This window comes from Seriola lalandi, unplaced genomic scaffold (genome assembly GCF_002814215.2).
Source record: "Seriola lalandi dorsalis isolate HSWRI2012SDOR001 ecotype SW California unplaced genomic scaffold, Sedor1 jcf7180002054832, whole genome shotgun sequence".
NCBI classification, from domain to species: domain Eukaryota; kingdom Metazoa; phylum Chordata; class Actinopteri; order Carangiformes; family Carangidae; genus Seriola; species Seriola lalandi.
In genome coordinates, this window is record NW_019525385.1 from 1,038,276 (window position 1) to 1,052,200 (window position 13,925).

General features: G+C 40.7%; 1 protein-coding gene across 1 annotated transcript in view; it reads left to right on the forward strand.

Moving 5' to 3' along the window:
• The window catches only part of lrmda (leucine rich melanocyte differentiation associated), a 196,770-nt gene that overhangs the window by 125,765 nt on the left and 57,080 nt on the right, over positions 1-13,925 (forward strand). The window contains exons 3-5 of the mRNA XM_087179387.1: positions 5,079-5,205; positions 6,613-6,752; positions 10,019-10,145. Coding sequence (XP_087035513.1) covers positions 5,079-5,205; positions 6,613-6,752; positions 10,019-10,145 — 394 coding nt within the window. The remainder of the gene's footprint in view (positions 1-5,078; positions 5,206-6,612; positions 6,753-10,018; positions 10,146-13,925) is intronic.

Genomic DNA, 13,925 nt, shown 5'->3' on the forward strand with positions numbered 1-13,925 from the left:
CATCTTATTTGCCATAAGCTAATCCTGATAGTGTTTTGATGCTGTATTATGGGATTTTTTGATGTTTATTTGTGTTTTTGTTGTTGGTTAGAGTGATGAAATACAGTTGTGTTGAACTACTGGAGACTTTGTGTATTGATAGGTTTGTTTCTAGGCTCAGTTTTTACATTAATGTCACAAAACTGAATAACATGTTGTACTACGCCTTTCACACTTACCACCACTTTGTTACACCACAAAACCATCAGTTCCATTAACTCATTTAGTGTCATATTTAACATTTTGAGAACTTTATTTTTCTAAAACAAGAAAAATATCTGAAAATTAGGGAACTAAACTAAATATTTTCTTTTTAGTTGACAGTATCAGTAAACAGGACAGAAAGATGCAATTTGGTGCTGTTGTACAAAAATATTTAGACTTGATTTATGTTATGCTGTTATTTGTATTCTTACTAGGGGATTAATTTGATTATTTTAGACAACATGAATATGGGGAATTTGGGAATATGGATAAATGACTGAATTACTGATTAAGAATGGCAAGAGTGGCAGGGAGTGGCAAGAGCCAACAGAATGTTTCTTGACTATTTAAGGCTGAATGGCTTTCCAGCCTCCTTCCCTCCCTCTGCAGCCAGCCCTCCTCCATTCACCCTTCTTATTAAGTTTATTAAAGCCAGTCCACACACTGGGTTTCCCAGGTCCAGATCTTTTTCCCATTCATTACAGTACCTTATCCTGGCAGGCAATCTGAAGTGTGCTCTGAATAGTCCATTATGCACATATGAAGGCCATCATGGCCCCAGTATTGGTCAATTCATCAAACATTTATCTGTTGCCCTCTGAACAGGACGTCAGCATGCCTGTCACTCTGCAGCTCTGGCCCTCCGTTTAGAATAACAGCTCATTGCCTTTCTGCACCATTGCAACCTCCGAGAGGACATCAGTCCTAACTGTGGATTGCAGCTGCAAGGGCTCTCCAGCTTTTCAAAGTGTGTGTGTGTGTGTGTGTGTGTGTGTGTGTGTGTGTGTTCTTTATTAAGCATTAGTCTCAGGAAGTTTTCTAGTTTTGCAGTGGTAGCTGCAGGGATGTTGCCTCTGTGATCTCTATCACCATTTCAGCAACAGAGAAGGCTTTGAGGTTGTTTTACATTGTAGTTCTGTCATTTACAGCTGAGACAAACTCCACATTTGACCCATCGTCTTGAGAGTTTCTAAAAACTATGAGTCATTTAGGCAACAGTTTCGAAAGCAGCAGACATAAGAGGGGAGCCTGTGTAACACGTGTAAAGGATCCAAGGCTGTCGTTTCCATTTGTTGCCTGAGGATATCTGACATGACACTAGTGCACACCATTGGAAGGAGTGACTGACATTTCAGCCAGTAATGGTCGAGAGTTTTCTTCCCTCTGTTGTCAGCAGTGGTTTATCAATCACTATGTCTGCATTAGTATTAGTGTATTGATTTGGCAGCGCTGCTCTCTGGGTCAGTGTCTCCTCTCCAGTGTCCTTGTCTGGTTTCTCACATCCTCCCCTGTGTCCTGTGTTTCTTCTCAAGCTAAATATTAGTGCATGTACTCTGTGCATTCAGTAGACAGGATCTTAGCAGATAATGGCGGTTTCAGCACATACATGCACTTCTTATGTAAGCTCAAAAGCACACACACCGATGCACATGGGGCTGCATGATGTATGATGGTAAGCTTACACAGGCTAAGTGGTAGTCAAAGTGTAAAGACAGCCCGTGTGAAGTATTAGCTCTGACAATGAGGCTGATCATAATTATCTTAACAAGGAGGATTCATCGCCTCACCTCGTTAAAGCCATCGCGTCTCTCCATCTCTCTCTCTCTCTCTCTCTCTCTCTCTCTCTCTTGCTAGTTAAAGGTTTAAGCAGATGCCATTTGATCACGTTACCATAGAAATCACATTTTTCTGAATATGTAGAAGGAAGTGATGCAATGTGATGTGACAGTAAAATATTTTCTGTATCCTTTTTAATAAAAGGTCAGGTTTTAATAAAAGCTTATTCCAAAACAGATTCTACTTGATATACATGAAGTGACATTTCCGTTTCATCTGTGGAAATCTCATTAGCAGATGTATGAAACATAGCAAAGTGGTAATATTAGTAGCAGTAAATCTGTGAAATTACAACATTTGCCAATGCAGTTTAGAGTTATCATAATCATCACATTTTTGAAAGAGGGGAATTACATAAAATAGTGATAACATTAGAAAAACAGTTATTTACATATATTTACTGTAAAATTTGTGTGTATTGTCTGTGTTTTACCAAATGTCTATAGCATTGGGACTCAAGTCAATTATGCTCATTAGTTTTGTTAAAAGCAAAAGCTGCTCTTTTTTTTTTCTTTTTTTTTTTAAGAAGTGAAGTACTTTTACTGCAGTGCTTAAACTTTGTTAGTTTTCCAAGCTGCACATTAAAACAAGAAAGCTTATAAAAAGTAATGAAACCAGCTATGGAAATCTGCAGAGGGAGCACAGAAAGCTGGAGAGTATTAGAAGTTCAATCCCTGCACTGTAGTTAATGCTGGATGGGACTCAGTGGCTCTCCCCTGGCTGTGAATTTAACTGATTAAATCAGCCAGTGCACGCAGCAGTGGTGACATGAAAACAACAATTAATAAGGCTCCCTCCTGCGCCATGCGGCTCCCTTTAACCGAGCAGCTAATAACATCACCCACAGGACTGCATCACACACACACGCACACGCACACGCACGCACACGCACTTACAGGTGGAAATAGTTAGTTAGCAAACCTCTGTTAACAGCAAACAAGATAATGTTAAGCCAATGTGGTACACCATTATTCCTAACCACACACGAGCAAAGCTTAAACCTGCAGATTAATTGCATGTTGTAGTAAATTTCATGTGAGCACAAACACTGTGCTGAAAAATATAAGTTGTATTTTCATTTACCAATAGTCCAATCACACCTATGTTTCAATACTTCTGCATTTGGATTTTCATAAGTTGTTATTTGGACAAAGTCCAACAAAAAAGAGGACACATTTTTTTGTGTTTTATTTTGAAATCCAATACTTAATTTACCATATACATGACAAGAAAAGTAAAAAAGAATATCTGGAATGTATAATTTGCACCTGCTCTTACAGTGTTATGTATACTGTATCATAATGGGCCCTCTTGCTTTCACAAATGTGAAGCACCATGTCGGAAAAAAATAAGCAAACAGAGTAGGATTTCATAAAACTGGCACATCTCTCTATTCATCCATCTTGCCAGTGCATTAATCAGACCTGATAAGAGGTTGTCAGCTAGCAGCTTTGCCAGCACACTGGCTAGGTGCTGTCAGCTGTTGTTGTGGGTATCAAGTGTGTGTGTTTGCAAAATGTTGATGTCTTTTGAAATAAGGCAGCTCGGTCCGCCTCACTCGCAAGTCAACAATGAATTGCTGATTTGTCATTTTCCACCCGAGGAGACAAGTTGCAACATTTTGCTTTGTAGTTCAAAGTTGCTGCCAGTGTCTCCGCTGCGTGCATCTGTGTGAGTTTCTGGATCAAGGAATATGTCTAGGTGGAGTCCAAGCCGATGGCTCGTGAAAAGCACATGAGACACAGAAGAGATAAAGCAAGAAAACAGTGGGTCTAGCTCACTAAAAGTGTTAAATAAAAGTACATGCATGGCTACTCAGTGACCAATTAGTTGGACATGTTAACATCTTGATGGCTCCAAGTGTATTTTGGTGCACTACCTCATATTCCAAGTACTCAGCATCTTTTTTAACATTTCCTTTTCCTTGCTTTGCCAAAGTGTGGTTTCTTTTCCACAGTGAGTGCTGGTATATGTTTTACACTGCCCTCACACTGTATACTGCTTGTAGCTATCCTTTTGCAGATTGTCATGATAAAGGTATTATATTTACATAGCTCTAAGTTGGTGTGTATCATGGCAGCCATTGACACAAGGCAGATCCATTGGAGGAGCAATAGTTCATGCTGCAGCTGTTTAGACCTCACTGTACCTTGAGTTTGTCAATGCAATGTGACGTTGCTCACTGGAGTTTATATTTACGTAACTTAATGTCAAGGTTATCCGTCTGCTTTTTAAAACTAGAAACACACTATAGTTTTAATGTAGAATTTTGAAAAAAACAGCTTGGAGTTAATAATTAATAAAGTTAAATATATGTCATAATTAAAATTACTGTATTAAATGAAAAAATAACCTGTTCTGTGAGAAGCAGTTCTTGAGAGGTGCACTGTCTGGGTCAAAGTCTGGCAGATGTAAATGCCAATGAAGTCACCCAGGACACTTTACCATGTCATGCTGACAGTGTGAAGGATTAGACAACACACACATTGCCTTTATGCACCTTCTATGACTTGAACTTTGCAGGGCCCCAACATTACTCCTAACACCGCCCTCCATCATTTTTATGCCTGTGTGAGTGTGCATGTGTGTGTGAGAGAGAGGCAGAAAGGGAAAGAGTTGAGATGACCCTTCACCTCTTTTTGCAATGTGTCATAAAACGGAGCGGAAAGGCAGAATTCCTTCTTTAAAAAGAAAGAGAAAAAAAAGTCCTTTGATGTTAAAATCCCAACACTAACCCCTATTGCAGCACAGTTACAAAAAAAAAAGTTTCCCTTCCATTCCATCTGTGATTGTGAGTGTATTCCGGTTCCTCTGTGAAAATGATGGATGACAAGTTAAATTTGTGTCTGGGGAGTGAAGGTGAACTGTGACAGAGTGATTTGTCTTGGGAATGGAGGGTTAGGGTCAGGCGAAACTGGGCGCCTCAAGGCACAAGACATTGACAAATTCATCCTGCCCGCCGCATTTCTGAAGCCTTTTGTTTTGAATCCTGGCTACTCACAAGTGACCCCCATCCCTCATCCTGCCATCCGCTGAAGGATGCCTCACCATGCCAGGGGAGCTCAGCACCACTAATTCTTGTCATTCACTTCCCTGACAGGCCCAGACCCATACTCTCCCGGCATATGAAAGAGGGAGGCTGAAATATTTATTTCTGCACAATAACGTCTGGCCAGATTTAGAGCCATAACAGTTTTCCTGTTACTTTATCATTGCAGGTCACTGGCAGGCATCAAAACGTTCACTGAGCTGGAAGAGCTGGTCGTTGACAACAATCTGCTTGGAAATGACCTCCAGTTGCCCAGGTTACCCAACCTCCACACCCTGACACTCAATAAGAACCAAATATCCTTTCAAACAAATCACTCAGCCTCTCTTTGTCTTTGATTTGCAGTCTACTATGCAGATATAGATTACAGGCATCAGTCTCAGAATCAAGTTTATTTTGCTTACATTGCGATGTTAATACAACCTGCTTTTGTCTCAAAGAACCAGTTTTCAATGTCATGGCTTTGGAGGGAGCATTGTGTGTTGCAACAGAGTGCAGAAGAAACTTGGCTGTCACAGAGCTCAACACAGGACTAGTTTTTGAACCACAGGGACCTCTAGTGGATTCAGATTTTAGAGTCAACATAACAGATGTGTTTTTATTTTCAAAGAGGATAGATTGTATTGGATTAAAATTGCATCCCTAGAATAAAAAAAAAATTATAATGAAATGTATTTGCTCCTTGGTAATATCCGTTATTTTAAATTATAGGAATTATAGATTTAAGATTTTTCACATTTGTATCAGATGCTACTTCTTTACATCGCTGAAATAAATTGAACCGGTTATTTAATTTGTCACTGAACAAACTAGAACATGCAAACATTGTGGCACATTGATTATAATGGCCTGGTGAATTCTTCTTGCCACCCAGCGTAAACATGTTGAAACCAGAGCTCTGCACAGCCACCCTAAATTCAAGACACTGGCACATTGCGAGGCTGTTTATGATCAGTCAAAAATTTGTGAACTTCCCCTCTAAGCTTCAGAACAGGTTTAGCAATGTGTCCTGTTTTCCTCTGGTTATGCAGATCCTACTGGGTAACGATGCTCACTCTCTCTCACACATTCACACACACACACACACACACACACACACACACTTCCAGAGTCAACATTAAAACTGGGGCTCCTTGAAGTGTGCGTCTGGGACTGTGTGCCGAGTTTGGTTGTGAAGTGGTCGGCACATGCTAATAGGCCAATTATGTACATCCTGTCGTGGCACAGTGCCATTTTAAAGCTCGAGCACTGCATTAGTGCAGTTGTATTTTGACACTTTGGGGCTCAATTTTCCAAGTGAATGTATTAGTGATGAATGTGCCTGCTTAGGGGCTGTTTGTTTTTTCCACGTTTCGCAAAAGTTTTCCACAGCACGGCTCTGGGAAGCACGGACTGTTTGAACCACAGGGCATCCATCATTTTGTCACTGTTCTGCACCCGGCCACCTAGGAAATGAAAGAGATCGAGAGAAAGAGAGAGAGAGAGCAGCAGCCAAATTGTGTCACTGCTATATGCCAAATCCTGCACCTTAAATTGCCCCTCTGTCTGCCCAGTCTCACAAAGCCAGTGACTAGCCCCTTTGAGCACCTCTGTAAATTTGACAGTGACGTGTTTTAGTGCAGACAGGCCTGGGAGGGGCTGTGTGGGTAGTAAATGCTAATGTAATTAACAGCACTAGGTCCTTGACATCCGCCCTTTGACACCTGACTGATATCGAGGCCCTGTTGGAACACTTGGCTGATGTGACCCCGTCACTGGAGTACCTAAGCCTGCTGGGAAATGAGGCCTGCCCCAACCAGCTGGTCAGCCCGGATAAGGATGAGGATGACTACCAGAGATACAGGTCAGTTATTACATAGATGAACTGTGATGATGTCACACATAAATAAGGAAAGGATATTACTCTGAACTGGATGGGTGGATGGATAGATAATGTTCTGGGTGTGTTTACTTTTTCAGTCAGACAGTTTTGCCACTATTCAGAGTGATAGTTGTTGTAAGTAATGGATTTGTAGATGTTCCTTTTTTATTTTTTTAACATCCAGACCCCTGTATTTCACAAGCAGACTGTGGATTCAACCACATCACTCTAAAAGCTTTGTCAACTGGCCCCTCTACACTCCGGTTTGCAAAATGGATTTCATGTGTGACTAGTCACCACCACGAATGAGTGTTTACTACCCTGCCTTACCAGAGCAGATGATGCATTAAACATCAAGCTAGGCCTTAAGCCATGCAATATGACCACCATTTGTCAGGGTCCTTTACATGAAATGCGATAAAAGGCGAAAAGCATACTCTCTTTTGTCTGCTTTAGCCCTAAGTGCTTGTTTCTGACTCAGTGTTGCCTATTAATCATTTACCAACCTTGCCTTTCTTGAATAATCTTTATTCTCTCTTTTTGTTGCCCCCCCCCCCTTCCCTCCTTTTCTTCCCTTCTCCCCCTTTTCCCTCTCGTCGCATGCTTATCTTACTGGTGAGGAGAGCTGTTCTGTTTTGACTGACAACGTCTACGGTCCTGTAATGTAATATTCATAATGTGTCACATAGTAAAACATCAATTTGAGCGTGATGCAGATTTCATGTCTGACAAGGTTAGGCTGTATGCAGGTCGTGACAGCACTGGCCTTGGGCAATAAATACCCAGCCCAGTGCCTCGGGAGCTCTTGGTCTCTCAAGTGAAATACCCTGGTGCGTTGCATCGGTGCCCCAATTAGTGCAATGACATAGAAACATAGTATTCATTCACACAGTATTGTGTAGTGTGCGGGGAGGTTAAATGTTGTCCTGTTCTTAGCCGGCCATGCATACGCTCGGTGGCCATTTGTGGTATTACAATAACAATAGTTTAAAGCTTTGATATTATATTGTATGTTCACAGTGGGTTGTGATTATGCAGCGTTGTGCTTATAGGACACTGTCCCACCAAAAAACTCAGTCCTTTCTCTCTGCCTCTCTGCTGTATAAAGATTAACATATTTTCATGTGACATTTTAACTTCTTATCTTGAGGAAAGTTATCAGTTTGTCTGATCTCCTTTTGTGGCAGATCATAGGTCTTGTGCCGGAGGTGCCTCATCCATCAGCTGTACTTCGTGTTCACTCAACCTTTTTTTTTCTACATGTCATAAATGGAGCTGCATAATATTTACCCTTAATATCTATAAATATAATTTTTTTTAAAGTTTTTTATGTTGTCTTCCATAGCTGTTACACTAAGTATAATGATTGATGGCACTTTATTTCATGTTTAATGTTATTATATTTAGTATTAATTAAAACAAAAATGGAAATGATGTTCAACTGATATACTTTCAAATAGTTAGTTAACTATTAGTGTAACCTTCTTTTATCAGTGTAGTCTCTTTTTACTCAGTGCAATGCAGGTCAGCTGAACAAAAATGTAAAATTTTGAGAATTCACAGGCAACATATATGACAATTCAAAATATTTGGGGAAATTAATATTCAATAGGTTTGATTGATTTCTGTCATTTTTTTCAGTCATATAAATTTCTCTGATCATAAACAGTTTCTTGTATACTTTATACCAAACTGTAAAGCTATTGTATACCTTCTTTGTTATGGTAAAAGTCAAATAAATGATAAGGTATGCCTTATGTAGATTGCTTCTACTCTCCCTGTAATAAATACCAGATTATATAGACATTAGACATACACTCTCCCCCCCAAAAAAAAAAAAAAAAAAAAAATCCAGGGAAAGTTTTACGATATTAAAGGAGCCATGAAGTAAAACTTTGCCTGGTTTTCTGTTTATTTATTTTTTTCTTGAATTAAGATAATCTAGTTCTTTATAAAAGTTTTACTTTTACTGCAATAACCACTTCCAAGGGCAAAAAAAATCATATTGATGTCAACACATGTTTAGTATTGCTTAAAAAAAAAAAAAAAAAAAGGCTACGAATCTTTCATTTCCCCAGTCATCTCCACTACCCCCCCTACCCCCCTGCGCTCTCTTATCCTCCCTCTGTGGTTGGGTTGAATCATTAATATCCCTACTGGCTGACAGAGCCTTGTCATCTGCTCTGACCCTGTGATGGTGGGTTACCTATGGAGAATAACCTCTCTGCATGTCTCCCAAGGGCATCTTCACATTTCATCATGGAAATGCCCTGAACAAAGTCCTTTTACAAGGAGGCAGATGCAGGATGCGAATGGTGCCTCTTGTATTTGAGTGCTGGTGCTCTTGTCGGAAAGGGAGCTCTTATTTGAGGCTAGGAGTCATTTTACCATACAATAATGTTCCTATAAGAAGTCATTTAGGCCCATTTGAAAAATTTAGTGTTTTAATCATTTGTTTTCTTTCTGCTGTTAAACACTCTTTTTGTTTTATGCTTTTTTCAAATTATCTCAGACGTTTTTTTTCCCCATAATTTTCCACAGAGATATTTCCTGTTCCATGTCAGTCTAAACGTGATCCCTGCATCCCCTCCTTATAATCCTCAGGTGTTGAAAACTTGACATGGGCTTTGCCATCTCCCCTCATCGCCATCGCCATCATCAATTTGTCACGGCTCTTTGCGCACAGGTCTTGTCTGTGCCCATATCCCCCGTCCTTTCTCACCCTCCACTTAGGTGCTGCATGCATGTCCTTTTTGGCTACCAGCTCAGCCCTGACATACCGGTTCCTCTATCCCTGCCTGCCTGTGAAAGGATCTGTTGTCATCTATGTATTCCAACCATTATCTTGTGACATTTCTCTCCCTCCCAATGAAAGACAGAGTGTGTCTGAAAGCTTAGAGAGATATCTGTGATGCTGCCAGAATGACAGCTCTGGCAGATGGGTTGTATCTCCTTTCTTGCTATTTATATGTCGTACTTATTCTTATCAGCTTTGAAGTTATTACATACAAGAAAATATCACCATTAAATCTGCATCACCATTAAATCTCTCTAAACACAGATTCTTTTCAAGTTTTGTTGACGCGTGCATTTACATATTAGAATTGGTGTCAGTTTGATTAGTGTGTCACCGTTTACACATTTCCTTAGATTCTCTGTTTGTCTCTTTGTCAAGAAACTGGCCTACAAGCGGACCTTTTAAGGCGGCAGTGTGGTACAGTTTAATCTGAATTGTTGCTTTCTCGCAGGTACTTTGTTCTGCACAAGTTGCCCCAGCTGAAGTTCCTGGACACCAGGAAAGTTACCAAGAAAGAAGTGATGGAGGCACAGGCAAGAGGAGCATTCATGAAAGTGGTCAAACCCAAGTCAGACACTGTAAGTTATGTTTTTTTTTTTGTTGTTTTTTTTTTTTAAGCTGTAGTCCCTTGAGTGGATTTGTCACATTCATCCCTTTCCTCCCTTTTCTATTGTTTTCCTTTATCCTGCCTTTCTTCCTGTGCATGCTTGACTGTCAGTCTCCCTTTACAGAGGTCCTACTACCGTGGCCCTTTGAAAAGAGTCTCTCTTTACTATCGCTTACTATCATGTACGTGTGTGTTGCATGTGAGAGCGTGTGTGTGTAAATGTGTGTGACCACGGCCTGACCTGATTCCGTATGCATGAGCCCAGATCAAAGACGACGGGCGGCTGTCCGGTCGTGGTTGTGTTGCCAAGTGTGACATGGCTGCCGATCGGAGTGACAGCTCACGTACATGCCGCTCACAATCGCTTAATTATCCTGCGCCCATGCACTTATTCCTCCCTCTCTTGTTTTGGGTCACAGACTAATTAGAGTTCGCAAGGTTCATAGATATACCCACTTCTCCCCTTTTTCCCCCCTTTTTTTTTTTTTTTTTTAATACCGCTTTGATAATGCAATATAAATGAACAGCTTTAGCCTAGGTTTGATTTCATGTAATTGTAAGGTCATGAAATATTTACCGTTTGGATTAGCTAAGCTTTTTCATTTCAAGGTCTCTGGGGCTTTGACAGTGAGCCACGGAGGTAAAAACGGATCCAGAGTAGCAAGAGCGAAGGCATCCAGTGACAAATCAGAAGCATGTGAGTCGATGTCGGGTTTAAAAGTGCACACGCAAAACAAAATATTTATTGTTTGAGACAATCAGCTAAGATAGTGTACTCTTTTAGTGTCAGTTCATGCTATGCTTTGTTCTTGATTCTTCATGCAAGTGGCAAGCGAGAAAGCAAAACATTGAAATAATTTAACCTCAGTCTGGCATGTTTGGTAGATGGAGAAAAGTGGAATGAAAACACTGTTCATCCACTTTATATAAAAAGAGACTAAGGACCTCTACAATGCTTTTTGGCAGGGTAAAGTCACTTTATAAGATTTTATTTACATAGCTTGTCAGCGAAAAAGAAATGTTTGCCTGTGTCGCCACAGCCTTAGATGAAAGGAGAGATAATCACTGATTCTAGCTGACATGATGTGTGTGTTTTTTGTGTCTTTGTGTCTTTGAACCTGCTGTATATGATTATTTATTCCCTATGCAAAGTAAAAGGTTACAGCTTTGATGAAAACGCGTCTGCCTCCCATTGCACACAGTATTTTGTGTGTGCCCCAACATACTTGTGCTGTCCTATCCACAGTTCCTTATTAGCGGTGTTTGACTGAGTCTACACAGTGAAGGGGATTTTTTGCCCGGACGTATCTCGTATCTGGGCCCCTGCAATGTCACAGCACAGCAGCATTTCCGTAACATTTGTTTTGAGTTAGATGAGACGTGATGTGTCAACTATCACGGACTTGATGAGCCATGAGTACCTCCCGGCTCTAATTGTCCACATCATCGGAGTGATTGTAAGCTGACCAATAGTGCGGGCCACCAATTAGCGAAACGTCTGCGACAGAACAGGAACGCAAGGATAGATGATAGCATAATTAGATATTTGTGTTTGCTATTATGTCTGGTACAGCAGGGTGTTGCTCATAACAGTGGCTCATGGTACAGTGTCTGCCATTTGCTTCATTACAAAGGATGGTAATTAGCTGTCTTGCTGTCGCTTGTGCTACCATTTGAGTCTCAATTAGTGCACATGGGGGGTGGGGGGAATACAGGACCACAGACGTGATTTAAAAGATTTATTTAGGAAATTATTTGACTTTGGGGTGTATCCTCTAAAGTTTTTTTGCTCTGCATACGGTTCTTTTTCCTCCAAGACCTTAAATGACAAATCTCCCTCCTACTGTTTACAGTAGATAAATTGAAACCATAGTAACAGCAGCAGGGTTACAGTGATACATGCCCACTCATGACAGCATAAATCTGAAGAAAAAGCCCCTCTATCAGATCATTCCCACTGCATGATGTATGTATTGGAACAGTTAATGGGTGCACTATGAAAGAGACAGTGCTGAACTTTCGAGACCCCTCTTGAGTCATATCTGAGTGGATTGTGACCACAGTTTAAACTCCTTTTCAATCATGCCATTATGGCATGGCACTGAGCGACGCCACATGGTTCTGATAAAGCAGTTATGGTCTTTAGCACAATCTGAACACCATAACTTTTCATACATTCCCAATGTTTTCCATGTTCCCTAAATCACAACCAGACAGTCAACGGCCGGTTGTTTGCAGGAAAAAGCGCAAGCACACACACACACACAAACCTCTGCGATGAGGTCTGCGAGTGCAAAATTGACAAAAAAGTTGAAGCAACATTCACTGCAATGACAAAGAACTGTGCTCAAATGAAATAGCCATGTTCAGATAGTGAGGATAGTTTTGTCGCCACTTTAATTGTTACTGTTTGTCTTTATACCCTAGTGGGCATGACACTAAGTGGGCGACAATGAGCCGTCACTGACTTGTCCGAATGTTTTGGTGTTTGCTTCAAGGAGGGGGGGTTTGTAATTTTCTCTTTTAGGTTTTTGTTATATTGCATTTCTGAGTGGAAAGGACAAGTAGTTGGACAGAAGCAGAGGCAAAATGACAAAGACAAGAGAGAGATGGAGAAAAAAATAAATTTATAAATACCTGAAGTAAACAAAAAAACACAGAGGGTACGATTGAAGTGTTTTCCCAAAACCACAACACTAAGCAGAGTCAGAGTGGAAAAGCCTTGAGCTGTATTTTGGGAAATTGGGCGTGTTGGAATGCTATAATGTGATAATTCTCTTTGAGGACTTAGAGGTCATGGAATGAAATGGCGTTAAACCACGTAGAGCCATTTGGACTGTGTTGGGCTGCTTTCGGAAAATACATGTGGTACGTTTTGGCTTGGTTCCTCCGGCTCCCTCCACTCCGCCACGGAGCCCATATTATGCTGTCGAACCCTTGGGTTAAACTGGCCATGTCTATCAAAACACTGTGACAGCACATTCTGTTTTCAGATCCCGAGCACCGCTAAAAAAAGTGCGTAGCAAATTTAACTAGTAGAATAACATTTACTCCTTGCCACATGTTTAAGAGTATTTCACAGTGAATGAAGTAAGTCTATGGTCCCCCTCACTAAGCACAGCTTGGTAGCTACGTCAGCGGGTATAAATGTTCCTCGGATGTCACTTAGATTTTGCCTGAACGAAGTATTTGACTTGATTTTCTAGCATGAACACAAGTTTTTTTTCCCACATCCTTCTGCGTATAATGTAAAGCAGACTGCATTGCAGGGTGGCTTGAGCCAACTCCCGGGTCCCATGAGTCTCTGCACACAGGGTAACGGTTCTTCAAGGGAATTGACAGTGACAGAGCCAGGAAAGTCCTCAAGTGGATCTTTTCAGTTCTGTTTTTTCTTCCCCAGACACTAACCTGTTTTACTCTGCAGCAGACAGCGGTTCATTTTAAGTTTGCACTGAAGGGAGCAGTCCAAATCTAAGATAGACTGCATGGTTTTAGACCCATGATTGTGCATTATGTGATGCATGATTGTGGCTTTTTCTTTCTTTTCTTTTTTTTTTTGCAATATAACTCTGGAAAAAGAGAAGGCATTCTGCTATAGGTTGGTTGTTTTGCTTCCTTTTCAAGTCTCAAATGTGCCCTGTAAAGTATGTTGCCACGTTCATCTCTGTGCTTGAGAGTTATGAGTTCCCCGAAGCTCTCAAACATAACAAACAGCATGCAATATAGCGCTTTGTGAATGTGCCTTCAGTGG